Source organism: Tursiops truncatus, chromosome 1 (genome assembly GCF_011762595.2).
Source record: "Tursiops truncatus isolate mTurTru1 chromosome 1, mTurTru1.mat.Y, whole genome shotgun sequence".
Classification (NCBI taxonomy): Eukaryota; Metazoa; Chordata; class Mammalia; order Artiodactyla; family Delphinidae; genus Tursiops; species Tursiops truncatus.
Window position 1 is genome coordinate 151,496,589 of NC_047034.1, and position 22,240 is coordinate 151,518,828.

Here is a 22,240-nt window from a genome sequence, read left to right on the forward strand (position 1 = left end):
GGGCCACGGCACACAGAATATAAAGACTTCTGGATTTATTCTGAGCAAGACAGAAAGCTATTGAGTGGTTCTGATCAAGGAAGTGACATGGCCTGATTTACGTTTTAGAGATTATTCTGGCTACTTTGGGGAAAAATAAAATGTAGAAGGCAAGAGTAAAAGCAAGTACACCGTTCAAAGGCTTCTAGATTCATCTTTGTATCTCCAATGCCTAAGACAGCATATGACATACAGACACTTAGGTATACACCACCTAGAATAGTATTTATCATCCTATATCTTTAATATAATATTAGTGGTAGTACACCAAACTCAGGTTTGAATCTCAGCTTATCTACTTTAAGTTTTATAACCATGAACATATTACTTAATCTGAGCCTCACTTCCTTACCAAAATGGAGCTACCTAAGAGTTGTGAGAACTAAATGTGACAGTGTATACATAGCATTTAGCATAGTGCCTAATACATGGTAAAAGCTCAAAAAAGTGGTAGCTGGTTATTCTCTACCCACCTCCTCCCCCTCCAACAATGAGAATATAGTTGGAAGGCAATTGACTTCATCTATATTTATTCTTATATTTTTATTTCTTAACTATTGTCTTTTTTTTAAATTAATTTTTATTGGAGTATAGTTGTTTTACAATTGACTTCATTTAGAGGAAAGCTCATAAAAACAAAACAAAGCCCTAATACCAGGAATATCAGGAGCTTAGTTATGGACATGTTAAGTTTAAGATGCCATTAGCCATGCAAGTCGAGATGGTGATTAGGCAGTTGAATATATGAGTCTGGAGCTCAGAGGAGAGGACTGAGCTGGAGATAAAACATCTGGGATTCAGGCCATAATTGGCATTTAAGACCGTGAGCCTAAATGAGATCACCAAGGGAATACGTGTAAATAGAAAAGAGAGGACACAAAAAGAGTCCTAGAGTAATATAACATTCAATCATCAGAGGGAGGAGGAGGAAGAGCAAGTAGAAATGAGAAAGATCAATCAGCCAGGTAGATAGAAAACCAACAGAGTATAGTACCCTAGAAGACAAGTGGAAAAATCTGTTAAAAGTTTAAAAGACAGAGTTAATAAGTCAGATGGAGTAAGGTGAAAACTGGGAAGTCATCATTGGATTTTTTTCTTCCAGTTGTATTGAGATAATATTGACATACAGCACAGTATAAGTTTAAGGTGTACAGCATAATGATTTGACTTACATACATCTTGAGGCCATTATCACAATAAGTTTAGTGAGCATCCATCATCTAGTACAGACACAAAATTAAAGAGACAGAAAAAAAACTTTTTTCTTGTGATGGGAACTCTTAGGCTTGACTCTTTTAACAACTTTCATATGTAACACAGAGCAGTGTTAACTATATTTATCATGTTGTACATTACAATCCCGGTACTTACTTATTAACTAGAAGTTTGTACTTTCTGACTGCTTTCATCCAACTCCCCTTCACTCCACTCCTCACCTCTGGTAACCACAAATCTGATCTCTTTTTCTATGACATTGTTTGCTTTTGAAGTATAATTGACCTACAACAGTATGTTAGTTCCTGTTTCACAACACAGTGATTCAATGCTTCTATACATTTCAAACTGATCACCACAATAAGTCTAGTTATGCTATGTCACTATACAAAGATATTACATGGTTATTGACTATATTCCCCATACTATATATTTCATACACATGACTCATATATTTTGCAACTGGAAGTTTGTACCTCTTAATCTCACCCATCTATTTCTTTCCTCCTCCCTGCCCACTCTCCTCTGGCAAACACCTGTTTGTTCTCTGCATCTAGAACTCTGTTTCTATTTTAAGTTTGTTCACTTGTTTTGTTTATTTAGACTTCACATATAAATGAAATCATACAGTATTTGTCTTTCTCTGTCTGATTTATTTCACTTAGCATAATACCCTCTAGGTCCATCCATGGTGCAAAAGGCAAGATTTCATTCCTTTTTATGGCTGAGTAACATTCCATTGCATATATGTATACACACACAATGTGAGATATATATATATATATATATATATATATATATATATCACATCTTCTTTATCCATTCATCAACTTAGGCTGCTTCACATCCTGGCTACTGTAAATAATGCTGCTATGAACATAGAGGTGCATATATCTTTTCTAATAAGTGTTTTGGTTTTCTTCAGATAAATACCCAGGAGTAGAACTGCTGGATCGTAAGGTAGTTCTATTTTTAGTTTTTTTGAGGAACCTCCACACTGACTCCATAGTGGCTGTGCCAATTTACATTCCCACCACCATTCCCTTTTCTCCACATCCTCGCCAACACTTGTTATTTGTTGTCTTTTTGATAACAGCCATTCTGACAGGTGTGAGGTTATACCTCATTGTAGTTTCAATTCAAAGTTCCCTGATGGGGCTTCCCTGGTGGTGCAGTGGTTAAGAATCCACTGCCAATGCAGGGGACATGGGTTCGAGTCCTGGTCTGGGAAGATCCCACATGCCATGGAGCAACTAAGCCCATGCGCCACAACATCATTTACTGAAGAGGCTGCCTTTTCCCCACTGTATATTTTTGCCTCCTTTGTCATAGATTAATTGACCATATATGTGTGGGTTAATTTCTGGGCTCTCTATTCTGCTCCATTGATTTAGGTGTCTTTTTTTGTGCCAGTACCACACTGTTTCGATTACTGTGGCTTTGTAGTATAGTCTGAAGTCAGGGAACATGATACCTCCAGCTTTGTTCTTCTTTCTCAAGATTGGTTTGGCTACTCGGGATCTTTCATATTTCCATACAAATGTTAGAATTCTTTGTTCTAGTCCTATGAAAAGTGCCACTGGCATTTGATAGGGTTTGCACTTTATCTGTAGATTGCCTTGGGTATGGTCATTTTAACAATATTAATTCTTCCAATCCATGAACACAGTATATCGTTCCACCTGTTTGTGTCATCTTCAATTTCTTTCACTGGTATCTTACAGTTTTTGAGTACAGGTATTTTCTTCCATAGTTAGATTTATTCCTAGGTACTTTACTCTTTTTGATGCAATTGTAAATGGGATTGTTTTCTTAATTTCTCTGATAGTTCACGTTAGTGTAGAGAAGTGCAACAGATTTTGTATCCTGCAACTTTACCAAACTCATTGATGAGCTCTTCTAGTTTTTTGGTGGTGTCTTTAGGATTTTCTACATATAATATCATGTCATCAGCAAACAGTGACAGTTTTGCTACTTCCTTTCCAATTTGGATTCTTTTTATTTCTTTTTCTTGTCTGACTGCCTTGGCTAGGACTTCCAATACTATGTTGAATAAAAGTGGTGAGAGTGAACATCCTTGTCTCATTTGTGATCTTAGAGGAAATGCTTTCAGCTTTCCACCACTGAGTATGATGTTAGCTGTGGGCTTGTCAGATATGGCCCTTGTTATGTTGAGGTATGTTCCCTCTATACACACTTTTTTAGAGTTTTTATCATACATGGATGTTGCATTCTGCCAAAAGCCTTTTCTGCATCTATTAAGATAAACATATAATTTTTATTCTTCAATTTAATGTGGTGTGTCACACTGATTGATTTGTGAATACTGAACCATACGTGCATCCCTGGGATAAATCCCACTTGATCATGGTGCATGATACTTTTAATGTATTGTTGAATTCAGTTTGCTAATGTTTTGTTGGGAATTTTTACATGTATGTTCATCAGTGGTATTAGCCTGTAATTTTCTTTTTTTGTGCTGTCTTTATCTGATTTTAGTATCAGGGTGATGCTGGCCTCATGTAATGAGTTTGAAGTATTCTTTGCACTACAAGTTTTTGGAACAGTTTGAGAAGGATAGGTGTTAACTCTTCTCTAAATGTTTGGTAAATTCAACTGTGAAGCCATCTGGTCCTGGACTTTTGTTTGTTAGGAGTTTTTTAAATTACTGATTCAATTTCATTACTGGTAATTAGTCTGTTCATGTTTTCTATTTCTTCCTGGTTCAGTCTTGGGAGATGGTAAATTTCTAGGAATTTGTCCATTTTTTCCAGGTTGTCCATTTTATTGGCATATAGCTGTCTGTAGTAATTTTTTATGATCTTTTGTATTTCTCTGGTGTCAGTTGTGACTTCTTTTCCATATCTGAATTTACTGATTTGGGCCTTCTTTTTTTCTTGATGAGTCTAGCTACAAGTTATCAATTTTGTTTTTTTTCCCCAAAGAACCAGCTCATTGAAAGTTTCACTGATCTTTTCTATTGTTTTTTTAATCTCCATTTCATTTATTTATTTATTTTAATTTTGGTTGTGCCGGGTCTTAGTTGCTGCAGGTGGGCTCCTCAGTTTCAGCTCGTGGGCTTCTTAGCTGCAGCACATGAACTCTTAGTTGCGGCATGCATGTGGGATCTAGATCCCTGACCAGGGATCAAACCTGCATCCCCTGCATTGGAAGGCAGATTCTTAACTACTATGCCACCAGGGAAGTCCCTCATTTATTTCTCCTCTGATTCTTTACAATTTCTTCCCTACTACTAACTTTGGGTTTTGTTGGGTTTTGTTTTAGTTCCTTTAGGTGTAAGGTTAGGTTGTTTATTTGAGATTTTTCTTGTTTCCTGAGGATGTTATAAACCTCCCTCTTAGAACTACTTTTGCAGGTGGATTTAGTGATGTGGTGGACTGGCACAAGTCAATGCCATATTAGAATACGTTCAAGGAGAAAAATGTTAAACAGTAAATTCAGACGATGGTTCAAGAAATTACACTGAAAGGGCAGGAGAGAAATGGGGTGGTAGCTGGAAGAAGAAGTCTTTCTCTTTTAAAAATGGAAGAAATAACAGCATAAATGCTGATGAGATAGTGACAGCAGAGGGGGAAATTGATAAATGCAGTAGAGAAAGGGAAAACTGCTGCAGCACTATACTTGAGGGGGCAAGCGCAGACGGGATCTGATACTGAAGTCAAGGGGATTGTTGGCCTTAGCAGGGGAAAACAGATATAGTTTATCCTTAGTAACAGAAGAGAAGGTGTAAATGCATAAATGCAGGTAGGTGAATAGATGTCATGGAAATTCTCTTCCAACTGTCCCAGTTTCCTCAGAGAAATAGGCAGAAAGTTCATCAGTGGAGACAGAGATGGGACAGAAGGTATTGTAGTATAGGTTTAAAGAAAAAGGAAAAAGCATGAAATAGTAATCTAAGGGAGTAGGAGAGTGAATGAACTCAAGAAACACAGTGTGACTGAATTAAAGTAAAATCAGTTGCCAGGTTATTCTCCACCTAAGTTTGGCCCCACTGGTGCAGGTAAAGATACAAAACAGGTGGAGATGAAGGGATAATGAGGATACAGGTTAGTCAAAGAAGTACAATTAAGGGAGAGACCAGCAGAGGAATTGAGGGTGTATGCAAAGGAGTGCTAATAATGATTGACTATGGAAAAGCAGAGTAAGGAGAGTGAAAAGCTGATCAGACTGATAGACTGTTGGTCCTGGTGGAGTCTGAATATTAAAGGGAGTGAAGTGGAAAGGTGGAGAGTTTCATTTGGAGAGTAAGATATTTACATCTGAAATTGTCATAAAAGGTTAAGAATTACTATAGCATAGAACCAGATCCTTGGGATTCCCACATTTAATAAGAAAGTTCAGTGTAAAGGTAAAATGAGAATCTATATGTAAGACCTGAATGGCAGGTAAGAGAATTAAAGGTAGATGATGGAATATAGCCTTGGAATTCCTCATTTTCTCTGTATAATTTATCAAAAACTCTTAGAGAAAACTAATTCCAACTTTTCTAAGGAAAACAATGATTCAGGTTAAAAAAAAAAACCCTGTTTGTCTGCTTAATCATTGTTCAAAATGTATTCATGGCTTCTAAAGTCCTACACCTTTCTGCTTAGAGTTAAATATATAAACTAACTTAAATAAAGTTAACTGCCATTCTCTTTAGTTTATCTCTTGACACCAGTATTAATAATTTCCACATTTCCCAGAGAGAAATCATTAGTTTAAGAAGAAAAAGCAACTTTCATATTTAAAGATTTCAAAGCAAACCATCACCCAAATATATAAACATTCATCTGCATATTCTTTAATTATCTACTTTTCAAATCCACCTACAAGACATAACTTTATATCCAATCTGTTGAACAGTTAAATATACAATTAAAATGGTACTTTTCATAGCCTGAAAGAAAATGAGTCTTGGGAATTTCAGCCTGGCATACAACAATTATTAAAATCTATTAAATTCATAGTTAGTGTGAATGACAACAGCAGTTATTTGCTTTACTTACCTCCTTAATAGCATCTTCATTAGGAAGAATGGAACATAAGCACGTCATATAGGCTTGCTGAAAAGATGACACATTTGAAATTTCTTTAGATTCTGCACATAGTTTTGATAAAGCAGTAGCCTGGGGGATGCAGTTAGATTTCAACAAATGTTTTATTCGCATTTGCAGAAAGAAAGGTCCTTCTTGTGCAATCAATTTATTGACTAGAAAAAAGGAAAAATAAAACAGTTTGATAACATACCACATTACATGTCAAGGTTGTAAAGATGAAAGTTTGATATCTTCTGTTGTTGCTTATTTTTAGTGGACAAAAAGTCAGCTGATATAACTGGAAGTTTATTCTGATCTCAGTACTCATCTAACAGAGCAAAGAGCAAAATTAATGTTGCTAATTATTCCCACATTACTTAGTAGTTTTATTTTGAACACCATACCTTTTAAAAAAGCTACTACTAACATTTCATCAAAATTCATTCTTTCACCTTCTCCTCCCTCACTTTCTTATAAGGATAGTAAGGAACAATGAAATGAACTATAAACTTAAGTACAGGGCAAAAAGGCAAGTATCCTGTGTAATATTAACAACTACCACTTGTACACTTATGAGGTACCAAGCTTTAAGCTGACTGTTTTTATATACCTCTCATTTATTCTTCACACCACCACCAAGGCAAGTATTGTTATCCCCAGTTTAAGGTTAGGAAAATTAATACTCAGAGAAATTAGGTAACTTGCCAAGGATTCCAAAGCCAGTGGTGGTCTTTCCTCTAAACCAGGCATTTCTCAAAGTGTGTTCCACCGACCAAAAGACCTGAGAGATAGTCCTAGAAAAAAAAAGGATTCCTTGGTCAAATCTCTGAACAGTCCTGCAATGAAGAAAACTGTTCACTTTTATTTAACCCAAGGTTTCCCAAACTGATTTGACCAGAGAACCCTTTTACACATATCATTAGCACAACGTAAAATCTACGTTCCTGGTTCAGTACACACTTTGGAAAATGCTGCTCTGAGCAGTACTCAATATTAAGCACCTGAACACAGATTTGTACAGTGTTCTGGACAAGCCCTCGATTTACAAATAGTAAATACTTAACAAGTGTGTGGCATCGTTACACAGTATCATTTAAAGAACAGAGGTGGGAATATACATGTCAAGATGAGTGGCAAGCAAACAAACTGCTTTAGGTGGTTCACCTAAAACGGTGTTCCTTAAACTCAAAAGTGCCTTCTGAATCACCAGGGGAATTGTAGTAGAATGCAGATGCTAATTCAGTAGGTCTGGGATGGGACCTGAGACTGTGCTTTTCTAATAAGCCTCTCAGGTAATAGCCATGCTACTAGGTCTACAGGCCACATGTGGAATAGAAATCATTAATATTAATGATAAACCACCAGGACGGTGGGGAGGGGAGGGAGAGACCACTGGCCCAATCTTAACTACACATCAGAATCAACTGTAGAGATTTAAAAATTCTCTTTTGTAAAAAAATGGGTAACACCATATATGCAAACGACACAAAATTCAAAAGGCACACCAAAAGGTATACAGTTAAAAGTTGTCTCCCTCCTACTCTGACTCCAGTCCCCTAGTCTCTCTCCCCAAGAAACAATAATCATTTCCCATTTTTTGTTTATCCTTCCAGAAACATTCTTAGTACAGAAGACGTATTTCTTTTCCCACTTACTATATCATACAGGTCATTCTATCACATCACTGTACATTGAGAGCTACCTCAATACTTTTAACAAATAAGCATTGTTCCACTGTAGAGATATAATTAATTTAACCAATCCCCTCCTGATACACTTGCAAGTTGTTTCCAATCTTTGACAACTGTCAATAATGCTACAATCTACAGTCCTGTACAAAGGCCATTTCACACATGCACGACTGTATCTATAGCAAAAATTCCTAGAAGTGAAATTACTGCCAAATTAATCTCCAGAGATTGTACCAATTTACACTCCCAGCACTTATAGGTGGAAGGTGCCTGTTTCCTGTGGCACTTCAAAAAGGTCTGTATTCCAGAGCTCCAACCCTGGAGATTTTGATTTAGCAGGTAGTGCCTGGACCTTGGGGGTGTGTGTGTGTGTTTTGGTTTTAAATTCCATAGATACTCTAATACACAGTCAAGGTCAAAAGGCATGGACAGAAAATAGATCATTTGCATTTGGACTTTTCTCTATTTTAGTCCCACAAGCACTAAATCCCACAAAATGAACTCACAATCATATCTCAAATAGCTCCTTGTTCCTTACTTCTATTTTCAGTAATGGTATTCTCTCAATCATAAAGAAATGAAATTTTGGCATTATCCTTCCTTGCCAACTCCTTTCCTAAGGAAATCAACTTAGTTACTGTGTCCTAGCAATTCTTTTTAAAATTCTCTCCAACCTAGTTCCTCCATATTATTTCCTGCCACATCTGTCCCCTACATCCTAAACTGCCTAATATCAGATTATGCTCTATTTATCTGCTCTACCAACTTGTATGCATTTTCACAAATCTCACACCTGAAAACAGGCACGTTATCTATACAAGCCACTCCCTTCTAAATTCCCACAGCATTTTACTTCTTTTGCCACACTTAGTTTTCTCTTTAAGTACAATAATAAATGATTAGAGTGTATGAAGGTTAAGATCTCAGGTTGTGGAATCACAAAACTGAGGCTGAATCATGACTCTCACATATACTAGCTGTGAAGCCCTTGGAAATTAGTAGACCTGTCTGAGCCTCAAGTTTCTTCATCTATGAAAAGGTTAGTAATATCTACCCCAAAGAGATGAAAGAATCATAAATGAAATACCGGAATGCAAGTAAGACACGAAGCACAGGGCCAGTGCAGAGTAAATGCTCAATACTACTTGCTATTATTTGTCCCTGATATCCCCCTTATTACACTGTCAGCAATTTGTGTACAAATACCATGCCTTGTTAACTTTTGTATTCCCTACAGCGCTAAGCACAATGCTTTATATATTACAGATGTTTAATAAAACCATGTATTTAGCAACCAATGGTTATCACTTTAGTCAATCAAAAACTTTTAGATATCTCCTCATCTGGGCCCAGATCCTGCCTCCACAGTTTTAACTACACGGCCTTGGGCATGTGTAATCTCTTGCCTGTTTAATGGATTACAGGAGATAGAAAACACTAATACTGTGCCCATCACATAGCAGGCACTCTATAAATTGTAGCTATTATTTCTATGAGGTAAAACTATTTTACTCAACATATTACAGCCACAGTTAAACCACTATATCAATTTTTAACACACAGATCAGACTTGCATTTTAAAAATCATTTTAAGGTATGTTAAAATCAATACTTAACTGTATTTTTAAAAAGGAAATCCATACATACATTTCAATATTTAAAATGACACAATGAAGTGTACACTAAGATGTCTCACTCCCAACTGTGATCCCTTCTGTATATTATTTTTTCTAAACATTTTAATACAAAAAAAATGTTTAATCATACACCCTCTCCTCCATCTAGGTTCAACAATTGAACTGTTTTGCCATATTTCTTTATCTAGCTTTTCTTTTTCTCAGCCACTTAAAAGTAAGGTGCAAACATCATGACAGTTTACCTCATATATACTTCAACATGTAAAAAATGGTAACATTTAAGGTCCAGCTAAAAATTTTGTTTTCTTTTTTAACAGAAGAGAGTGTTTTTGTTTTTACTGAAGGCTCAGGTGGCACATGATAATTCATAAAATGGCTTCGGAGGTAGGTAGTAGAAGGGAAAAAATGAACTGGGGTGGGAAAGAAAAACCACCAGGAAGAAGTAAGAGCTGGCTGGTTCCTTCTCAGCTTGATTTAGGGGAGGAAGTTAGTACCTCTGAACAATTAGGATGGATCTCTGCCTTCAACCCTTGGTAGGGGAGAGAAAAAAAAGAACAAAAGGCTGCTGCTTTGGCCCTCCTGAGTCTCAAGAAAAATGGGGAAAAGCCAGTGCTTTGATGTCATGAATTAAGGGGGGAAGGAGGGTGCTGGGTAGGGCACAGGTCAGCTGGAAAAACTAGCAGATACCAGATGGTAGCTCTGGGTTTCCTCTAGTTGGAACCACTCTAGTACAGTGGAAGGGGGGTCTCCAAGGTTGATGGGCCTGAGGTCTTTAGGGCTGTGGGCTGCTGCCATCACCGTTGGAACCAGGGGTGGTTTGTGGGCACTGGGGCTCAAGTCAGGAACCATCAGTGGGGCTGGGCTTGGTCTTGCCAGCCCTATGTTTTGTGGTAGGCTGCTGGGGTGACCTGAGGTAGAAAGGTGTTTGATACCTGGGTGGGAGGACCTGCTCATTTCCCTGACGATCATGGCAGGCAGAAGTGTCAACAATTGGCACTTATTACGTACTTCAGTAATAACTGTTTTTTGGTGGGGACGGGGTTACAAAATTCAAGAATTTGTGGCAGGAAAAATAAAATTCTTATACACTTCTTTTTTAATTCAAAAAACTAAACCAAAAAGCATTTATTGAGTTACTTGGGAGGCTAAACACTTTGTACTTTTATGCTTCTGATTACTATCTTATTGAAAAAAGGCAATTAATGAAATGATAGTCACTGCTTTCTAGCATCAAATATGTTGATATCTGGGCTGCAAGGGCAATGGAGCTATAAAGGAGGCTTTCTAAATCTGTTGACCTGAAATTAGTAAGGGCCAGTTGCAGAAGTAAGCAGGCAACAGGCTGCCCACCACTTATGCTGTGGTTCTCAGAAAAATTCCTTACATATGTAGGTAACCTATACCCATTCAGTTTATAGATAGTGGGTACTTAACTTAATCTTTATTGAATATATAGGATACCATGGGATATTAGGTAAACAGTGCTTCTCCCCATTTCTTGATTTTTTTCTATGTGAAAAGAAATTGAGTACTGTTAACTCCTGGGGTGGGAGGGATATATTTGATTAGTACGTTGGGGAAAATAAATTGGGGACATTTAATGCAACTCCATCTTTTCCCTCTGGGGTTTGGGCCTATCTACAAAGGTCATGCATTCTTCACTCCTGGAGCCTTATCTGGAGTGGGATCTGCCTAATTCTGGGATCCTTTTGCAACTATTTGGCCCTGTCCTCTAACAACTTTTAATAATAATAAAGGCAATAATTTAGCCTCCACCTGCCTATATTTACAAAAGGATGCCATTTACTGGGAACCTCAACAGAAAACAATAAATAGCAATCTATTTTCTATTTAACAGCTATTCTCCTTATGCATTTTTTTTCTTGTCCGTGTAACTGATAAGCAGTAGAATTATCAGAGGAAAGGGACCAAGAGAAAATCTAAACACTCTTATTATCAATCTTCTGACTATACAGAAAAACCCAAACAGCATGTATACAATAATAGGTGATCAAACTTGGTGAATGAATAAGCTAACTGTAATATTTTAAGATATCAACATTCAAAAGGCCTGTCCTGAGAACTGAACTAAAGATCTATAAAAAATGGGACGTCCCTGGTGGCACAGTGGTTAAGAATCCACCTGCCAATGCAGGGGACACAAGTTCGAGCCCTGGTCTGGGAAGATCCCACATGCCGTGGAGCAACTAAGCCCGTGCACCACAACTACTGAGCCTGTGCTCTAGAGCTCGCGAGCCACAACTGCTGAGCCTCCGTGCCGCAACTACTGAAGCCCGCATGCCTAGAGCCTGTGCTCTGCAACAAGAGAAGCCACCACAATGAGAAGCCCATGCACCGTAAAGAAGAGTAGCCCCTGCTCGCCGCAACTAGAGAAAGCCCGCGCGCAGCAACAAAGATCCAATGCAGCCAAAAATAAATTTAAAAAAAATTTTTTAATAAAATAAAAATTAAAAAAGATCTATCTAAAGTGTAAATAAAAACTGTTCTGAAACTCATTCTTATCCCAGAAACATACTTAACAGAATGTGATCCTTTTTTTAACTTTCCACTAACTTAAAGCAAATGAAATCATAATTGTTGGACATATAAAATGAGATATTTTGTGTGTCTAAAATGCAAATGTCAACTATGTCAACTCAAACCCATAAATCTTCTGGACTTAAACTGACAACTTTGTAAGAATTTTCTTTCTTTGCATATCTCTATAAAAACGCTAAATTCCAATGTTTCATAAATTTAAAATAAGAAGTAATTTTTTTTCATAATCCTCAGCTGTAGTAACCAGTAAACAAAATATCATTATAAGCAAAGCTCTACTATATACCAAGGACTGGAAGCAGATTATTAATTTCTATCTCAGGAACTCTGCATAAACATTGGCAGTCAATGCAACATTTAAAAACAAGTATAAAGGGATACTTTTAAAACACTACATAAATATTCAAGAATCCTTAAGCAAAACATTAAGTGCTAATGGTTAGTTTTTACTATTCAAAGGATAAGAGAACGATTGGTTATAGATACACAGGTGAAATTCACAAAATTTTAACAGAGAAAAAAATTTTAATTCTCTTAGAACTAAATCCTCCTTCAATAGTCAGTATAGTTTTAAGCTTACCTTCTTCTGTTTCTACTGGCTGTTGAGACAGAATTTTAAGAAGAACAGGGTTTTTCCACACCCCCTCCTTGGTAACGTGAACCAGTATTTGTAGGTTATTATTCCCAAATTCCAATAATGCATCATGTGACTCCTTTAAAAAAAAGAAGAAAAAAAAAGCATATCCAGAAAACAGGCAATATAAACAATATAAAAAGTCATTTTGCCCTTTCAATATATCTGAATGTCTATGAAAAGACCTATATCTTGGATTTCCTAAAAATAAATAAGCAGAAAAAAAACTATCCTCAAAGTTTTGTGAAATTCTGTTGCTGCTTTTTAAAAAATGAAACTAGGGCATTTTCACTAAGTTAAAGAGTACCTTTAAAATGTTTTCCTGAATTCTCCTAGGTAAAATGATCACAATTCAATTTCCATCCTTGAATTACTCAATTATTTTAAGGCCACTGGCACAGATTTCTTTTTTTTAAAAAAGATTCTGCAGTATTCACACAGGCAACCTATTCCTTCTAACAGAAGTATGACTTAATGACATCTATTGTTATATATCTTTTTAATTGTTTAAATTCTTCTATCAAAGGACTTTTAAAATGATAGATGGCTCCAGGGACTTCCCTGGAGGTCCAGCAGTTGGGACTCTGTGCTACCAATGCAGGGGCCGCAGGTTCAATCCCTGGTGGGGGAACTGTGATCTCACATGCTGCGCAGCCAAAAAATTTAAAAAGTACACAGAAAAATGACAGATGGCTCTAGCTAAAAGTCATGGAAATGCAAGTTATTAGCTGTCATTCTATCTCCTCAGAAAACAAACAAAATATAATTGTCAAGTTTATTCTTTAAAATACTTATATACACAAAGGGCGGGGAGGTAAGGGGTCAGAAATTTAACTTGACGTAAATAATTAAGCATATATCTCACTGTCCTTTATTACTAGTGAGGATTATTGGTTGTTTCCATATTCTAAAATTTTAACTTGTTTTCCCTTATTTTAGACTGCTGAAATTCTCAAGGAACATAAGCTTTCACTGGTAGCAGTATTTCTTTGGAAAATAAAATATAGGTTAAAAATGTTCACAGACCTAAGACTATAATCTTATATTCACCTAAATGAAATATAAAAAATAAAGTTCGCTTTTTTCCCCTTAATTTTCATGTCAGAACGACAGGGTTTTAATACACACACACACACACACACACACACACACACACACACACGCACACACCATATACTGAGTTATCTTCTGCTAAGAAAGGTTTTAAAACTGACACTGAAAGTGATATTTCCAAATAACAGTTAACTAACAGCAATATTTAAATGCTATAATTTTCCTTTAATGGCTTGACCTGTCCTCAGGCTTCTTTTTCCTTAACTTAGGACAACAGGCATTTACTTTGCAGTGAAGATGAAGATTCTATGTCAGAATGTGCTGTGTCTGGTTAACATATTTGTAATACCTAACAGCCCTATACCATTACACTTTAGCAGAACACTGTCACCCCCATGATACATAGCAACTAAAATAAAAAGCCACTGTTTGGGTTAAAAACAAAAACAATTTTCTAATTTTTCATCTGTTCAAAATACAGTTTATTCTGAGTAAGAATGATGTGTAATCCTTTATTACATATATATACACATACACATATATATATTATAGCAAAGTTACTTTTAAAAAATAACATTAGGTGGTCCAGTGGTTAGGACTCTGCGTTTCCACTGCAGGGGGCATGGGTTCAACCCCTGGTCAGGGAAGTAAGATCCCACAAGCCTCACAGTGCAGCCAATGAATGAATAAATGAATGAATGAATGAAGAGAGAAGAAGGAAGGAATGAAGGAAGGGAGGGAGGCAGGGAGGCAGGCACTTTAAAAAAATAAAAAATAACATTAAATAGAGTCCTTAAAAACTATGGTGGAATTTTAAAAGTAATTAAAAAACTTAGATTTGTTTCTTTTTTAAGGTAAAACTATCCATATCTTGAAATCTACAATACAGAAATACTAGCACAAGATGTTCACTCTACCACTGTTTACAATAAACAGCAAAGAGATTTGGCCAAATAATTTATGGTGCAACCACATAACAGAATCCCAGGCAGTCATCAAGGGAGAACTACATATGCAATCCTAGATACATGTCCATGTTAAAATCATTAAGTTAAAAAAAGTTGCAAAAAAACAGGATCTCATTTTTCTTTATTTAAAATTTCATTTCAGAACGTATTTTTATATCCATAATGAAAAGGTCTGGAAGGGTTACACAGCTATAAACAGTGGTTGAGAATGCTCTCTGTGGCCTGCTCTTGTAAAACTATTCTCTTACCAAAAGTATCCTCAAAACTACCTGCTGCCTTACCCATTTATCACCTAAAATAAGAAAACCTCAAGGTTTTATGTTTCAGATTTCTACAGGGACCATGTCTTATATTTATCTGTACCTCTACTGCATTTATTAAACACATATTCAGAAATGTGAATATATATATCCTAAATGTCTGATAAATATCGGGCAAAGTTACACAGGTCGGAGGGAAGGCAACTATTTTATTCAGGCATACAATCTAAGAAAAGAATGAAGAAATATGAGAGTATTCTCTCTTCAAAGGATACTACTAATAATAATAGTAACAGCCTTAATAAAAATAAGTACACTTGCCCTTCTAGAATGTCGTATGCCAGGACAAAACTACTGGCAGGCAGAATGACAAAATCAATATGCTCTGTATGAAAGATGATTTTAACAGCAGCTGTATGAATATGTGAAGAGTTAGGACATTACAGGGATTAAATCAGGCCAAGAGCATGACAAAGAATTCTTCTCCTCAAACAGAAAATCTAAAGATTAACATTATATCATTTCATTTTGGATTTTTTATCCTAGAGGAAAGAAACTTCCAGATAACGAGGTGTGTCTGTTAACATGCAAATCTTTACTTATGCCTTCATGAAACAAGTGCAAGCTACTATGGAGTTTGTGTCCTCGAGGAAGCAGTTAAACAAAGCAAGCTCTAGGTATTAATCTAGGTGTAACTTTGGGCAAGCTAATTCACCTCTCTATGCCTGTCTCCCCATTTATAAATGGAGATTCAAATGATCTCTATGGTATAAGGTTTGCAATTTGATTAAAAGATACAAAATGTAAAAACAATGTAGAGTACTGTTTGGTACATAATTAATGATAATAAATGAATGGTAGCTATTTACTTAATTATGTCTATTTTCTTTAAATAGTTTTTCTATCTCTACTGGTAACAGGCAAATTTGCTTCCTATTGTTTTTCCTCCTACCTTACTCTCCCCTCCCCAACTTGCTACTTTCTGATCTGCTCATCTAAGAATTCTGATAATCAAGCCAATATAAGAGCCAACGTAGCTCTCCTGTTGAAAATGCATGCACAGAATCTCTGATGACTATTTTGACGGTTTAAGAGACTTAGCACTGTAAGTCCCTGAAGTGTTAGGGGGAAATTACTAGATAAGTGTACTATCAATGAAGCAAATACTGCTACCTTATAAACATATACAATTTTACATTTTTAATAGCTTTATTCTGCCTAAAACTTTGTGTCTGAAGAATGAAAACTTTTTGTGTTGTTTCTAAGCTATGTAAAGGCTAACAAAACCAAATGATAAGGAAAAAAGAAACTTTTAGCACACTCCCTTCATCTGGAAGGCCTCCTCATTTCATGAACTTACTACCAATATATAATGAATTTGTTTTTGTTCTAAGTTTCCAATTTTAGTTTGCTGGGAGAAATTAACTACATGTCTTGAATACCTAAACAGAGACCTTTTTTGAGGCCACATCAACTCACCTGTAAAGACTGAAGGAAGAGTACCCAGGCTTCACATGGCAGTTCACTTTCAGACACTGAAAGCAGTAATTCAAAGCAACTCCTAGAATATGAATAACTAAGTCAGTATATAACGGTGGTTATAGTCATAATCAAGTACAGTATGACAGTGATACTGAATATACATTTTACATTTATTTAGACTATTTTAAATTTGTTTTTCACTCTTCAAATTTTCATTCAACACTGTTATATTTTCAACTTCAAAAAAGAGAAAAAAGAAAAACTATGAGGCTTTAGAGGAGGAATAATGGGATTATAAAACCAGGAATGTTTATGTGGCCAAAAAAAAGTATAAAGTTAGAGGTTTGGGGTTTGGGAAAATAGGAAGGAAAACAGGTAAGACCAGAGAAAAATAAAATGGACCACCCAGACTAGAATTTATCCCACCAAACAATCTGCAAACTGAATCAAGGTGATTCCACAACTAAAAACTAACAGCTGTTGTATTTTTTCAATTTGCAAATAAATACATTAAAGGTGTAACTCTGTCTGCTATTAGGCAGCCAAATATTAAAACAGCAGCTAGATTATCATGGACCCTTGGGATGGTAATCTTATACTGTACCCTGATATTTTCTGCTAGTGTAATTCTTAGTTCAAATAATATAATTGTATTGCAGAATTTCACAGCGTTTCCCCCCAAAGTGTTCCTCAAAGACCACCACAGCTTCCAGATACTCTTGTCACTTCACTTGATCTATTCCTAAGGACAGAGAGAAAATGCATCATTCTAAGCCTGAGTAGGAAAAGAGACTCGAGGCAATTAAAGATTATGTTGCTTGGCTGGACCTTCACTTATACTTTATCTCCTGAAAACGTGAATATAAAGGCTCAGAGCTAAGGAAATTTCATTCAAAGGTATGACCCTGATGTTGCTTTGAACAATGTGATGCCATAGTAAAGAGAAGTCAGGCAAACATTACAACCAAAAATACTCAATTTTAAGAGGGATTTAAGTTCTTAAACTTACAGTACTAATCTGCCAAGCACTAAGAGGACATCTTCGCATTCAGTAGTTAAATATGGGCGAGCACTGGCAAAGCTTTGGATGGCAAGTCGATATACCTCCAGAAGATACACAATATGTTCTGATGCATTCTTGCTGCTTGCATATTGCAATAAGGTCTAAAAAATAAAGTTAGAGTTTTAATTATTAAAAAAAAATAAAGACAATGAAACAAACAAGACTATCTTTGTTCTCAAATGCACTACCCCTTCCTTTTTGTCTAACAGATGCCTACACCTTTTATTTGCCTTTTTGTTTTTTTAACATCTTTATTGGAGTATAATTGCTTTACAATGGTATTAGTTTCTGCTTTATAACGAAGTGAATCAGTTATACATATACACATGTTCCCATATCTCTTCCCTCTTGCATCTCCCCTCCTCCTACCCTCCCTATGCCACCCCTCTATGTGGTCACAAAGCACCGAGTTGATCTCCCTGTGCTATGCGGCTGCTTCCCACTAGCTATCTATTTTACGTTTGGTAGTGTATATATGTCCATGCTACTCTCTCACTTTGTCACAGCTTACCCTTCCCCCTCCCCATATCCTCAAGTTCATTCTCTAGTAGGTCTGTGTCTTTATTCCCATCTTACCCCTAGGTTCTTCATGACCTTTTTTTTTCCCCTTAGATTCCATATATATGTGTTAGCATAAGGTATTTGTTTTTCTCTTTCTGACTTACTTCACTCTGTATGACAGACTCTAGGTCCATCCACCTCATTACAAATAGCTCAATTTCATTTCTTTTTATGGCTGAGTAATATTCCATTGTATATATGTGCCACATCTTCTTTATCCATTCATCTGTTGATGGACACTTAGGTTGCTTCCATGTCCTGGCTATTGTAAATAGAGCTGCAATGAACATATTGGTACATGACTCTTTTTGAATTATGGTTTTCTCAGGGTATATACCCAGTAGTGGGATTGCTGGGTCGTATGGTAGTTCTATTTGTAGTTTTTTAAGGAATCTCCATACTGTTCTCCATAGTGGCTGTATCAATTTACATACCCACCAACAGTGCAACAGTGTTCCCTTTTCTCCACACCCTCTCCAGCATTTACTGTTTGTAGATTTTTTTGATGATGGCCATTCTGACCGGTGTGAGATGATATCTCATTGCAGTTTTGATTCGCATCTGGTTTGTTTAGAGGATTCTATTTTCATCACTTAATGAATTGTTTCTGCTGAGTTAAAGAAAAGGCAGACTGCTCTTTTGACATGAGAATAAATCTAAGAATAAAGCCATAAAACGCCTATAGTTGTTCTCACTAGAGGTCTGGAGTTACCATCTCTGAAATTCAGTAGCGTTTCATTAATACAACATTAAATTGAACACCAACCATGTGCCAATACACTGGGTATACAAGGATAAGAATATGATCCCTGACTTACACAAGAGACTTATTGCTGAGTGTAGCCCTCTCAGCTCTTTTTTCTACACACGTAGAACTTATTAGGCTTAATTTATACTTACCAATTTATAAAAGGTTGAGGTTTTTATTTTTAATGAAGTTTATTTCAAAAACTAATATATATGCCAAATGCCAGTTCATTTGTTTACAATGGGGGACAGTCATATTACCACCTATGGTCCCCATTCCCCATATTTTGACATAAGAGGTTATCTGGTGAGTTTAAAATCTAAAAAAAGGAAAACACAACCACAATAAAGCCTGATAAATTACATGTGTTCAAATGACGACAGAAAGCTGGCTTCTGTTCTCTTTGGACAGTGTGGAAAATCTGCCAAATTCTGGTTTGGGGTCTCTCTTTCTAGGTTCCACAAAGTTGCTCTCCCTACTATTAATATATTTCTTTCCTCTAACAACTGAATAGGTTTTGCTTATGCTTAACTGATACATCTCGTTAGGTTAAGACTTGAATTGTGCAAGTTTTCCCCCCCTAGAACACACATTCTGACTGGGCTAGGGAGTTAAGGCTACTTCAATAATAATTTCTTCTAACTTCCTGTCTTCTGATTTTTCTGCTTAGCAAACTACCAATAGCTGTGGTGGCACTGCAGGATTCCACTGATCTTCTGCAGTTTTTTCCTGTCTTCTGATTTTTCTGCTTAGCAAACTACCAATAGCTGTGGTGGCACTGCAGGATTCCACTGATCTTCTGCAGTTTTTTCTGCAGTTTTCACAATAACAGCCCCTATATCCGTTCTGATAATTAAGAACTGACTAGTCTTGATTATTTAAAACAAACAAACAAACTTAACAGGGAAATATATGATCAACCATTATACCACATACAGTAAAAGCTCTCTTAACTAACACACTGGATTATCTGATCTTTGCATACTTGACTGATCAAGCCAATTAAGCTATTTTAGTACACCCATTTCAATTCAGTATCTTGCTGCTTTATCACAGTCACTTTAGAGAAGTGGGCTCTTTCTGTATTTTCAGAAAAGCATTATGTCCCCATCTAATCAAATCCCAAATTTTAGTAAAATAAGAAAAAAAAATAATAACAGGATCATAAAACTGACCCCACAACAATCCTTTCTAGCTAAAACAGTGAAGAGAAGGAATGCAGAATCATGTGCTTATCAGTTACATAAAAAAGATTTCACATAATCTCTCTGAAGAAATTTATTAAAATCTATGTCAGAAAGAGATTGTTTTAGATCAGCAAATTACTTACTGTCTGCATTGGTTAATCTGAAAACCAGAGGGCTTTACAAATTTATATTCAGTAGCAGATTTTATGCTCCGGAGGTCAGATTTATCTTATCAATCTTTACAGGCCTAACACTCTTCTACCCCCTTCCATCTCCATAGGACATTCAAGTCTCATTAAATGTTTACTGAATAAATTTACCATTTTACTGAATAAACTCATCATTCTATTCATTTGACAAATATTTTTTGAGCGCCTACTCTAGTAAGGAGTTAGGTACTGGGGGGAAAGAGATGGGGGCCTATCCTCGTGGAGCTTTCAGAATGAGTCAACACAGCATGATAGTTGAAACCACACATGCAAATTAACCAACTACTGGCTAAAGTATGCAAACAGAAGGGCATAGTGCATACAGATGAGGTTATTCTTTCCACAGTCCACCTTCCCACTCAGAAGCTCCTGCCACCAATCTAGCAACTTCTGACACAGACAATCCAATAAGACTCCCAACAAGTTACACAATTTCAAAGATTCAACACCCCATGACTATTTATGTTTACGTTTTTCCCTATACTGATTTATATATTTTTTATATTCCTAAATGTTTTCCCCCCTTACATGTTAATCACATTAAGGAGGTGTCCTTGACATGTCCACTATGAGCATACTCTGGACATTGGAAGAATCACTGGAACAATCTTCATTATCATCTTTTTTAAAAATGCAAGATGAAACTGAATGAATTACAGCCATCCAAATGACATTTTAAGTACCTCATGTAAACAAAATTCCATCAGAAGCAGAAAAGAAAAATGGAAGTCTCTTATTTTTCTTTAGACATTTAAATTTTAGACACAAACAAAACTGAATAAGAAAGGGGCAATAAATGATAACTATGACTCCCTCAAGTTCACTGGCATTCTTCAGAGACCAAATTAATGGCCTCTTCTCTTTGTTTCAGTAAATGCATTTACGCTACAAAAGCTTACTATGTGGCAATACTGTGCTGGGTACTAGAGATGAAGACTCTTATCCTGCCCTTAAAGAACTAAATACACTGAGAGGTCAGATAAATTAGCCCAATCAGGTACCATCTTTGATTATTTTAAACATTCTTACTGGGGTGCTCTCATTCATATCCAAGTCCTTGCTATATACCTCAAATGCCTGTTAGACATTTCCATCTGGATGTCCTAGTCAAATCTAAAATTCAACATGTTGAAAACAAACATCTTCCCCAGCAAATATGTTCTTCCTCCTATGTTCCATCTGCTTCTTTTCAGGAGCCAGAGCTAAAAAAACCTGTCCTTGAAACCACCACACCAAAGTTTGCTGATTCAACTGCAGAAGTACCTTTGTCTGTGATCTTATGCTTTATTTCTACAGACAGTAACCTAGACCAGGCCCCCAACATCCCTCACCTGGAATGCTACAACAGTTTACTTCTCTAGGCTAAATATCCTCCAGTTCTGTGTATGTGTTGTAGTCATAACGTATTTGTACCCCAAAAAATTAATGCACAGGGAAAATAACTAGAAGGAACTCAGCTAATACGGTTATTAGCACTGGAGTAGTAGTAGGATTATAAACAATTTTCTATCATTTTTATAATTTTCTGAAATTCTTCCCAAATTTTCTTTAATAAGTATTATGTTTACAGTGAAGGAAAGAATCTCTTCCCTATCCCAATTCTATCTATATTCCTCACTACATGGTTTCATACATTCCTTACTACATGGTTTCAAAGAGACTGGTAGCATCCTATTCTCTGAAACTATCAAGGAAGGAGAATTCTTTTCTTCATGATGGTCATATTTTATGCAGGGATGCATTCCAATTTAAAACTCAAATGGTTCAAGACTAATTTTTCCGGTGGAATAACCATAGTTATTGTTTTTGAGCACACAGTATGCACTAGGTATCTTCCTAAGAGCTTTACATGCTACGAACATTTAATACAACAACCTGAAGAGCTAGGTGATTTA

General features: G+C 36.2%; 1 protein-coding gene across 1 annotated transcript in view; it reads right to left on the reverse strand.

Annotated features, from left to right (window-relative positions):
- Positions 1–22,240, reverse strand: part of RLF (RLF zinc finger) — an 83,017-nt gene that overhangs the window by 33,134 nt on the left and 27,643 nt on the right. The window contains exons 2-5 of the mRNA XM_019938048.3: positions 17,587–17,741; positions 16,575–16,656; positions 12,761–12,893; positions 6,264–6,466 (exon numbers count right to left, since the gene is read on the reverse strand). Of these exons, the coding sequence (XP_019793607.1) occupies positions 6,264–6,466; positions 12,761–12,893; positions 16,575–16,656; positions 17,587–17,741 (573 nt within the window). The remainder of the gene's footprint in view (positions 1–6,263; positions 6,467–12,760; positions 12,894–16,574; positions 16,657–17,586; positions 17,742–22,240) is intronic.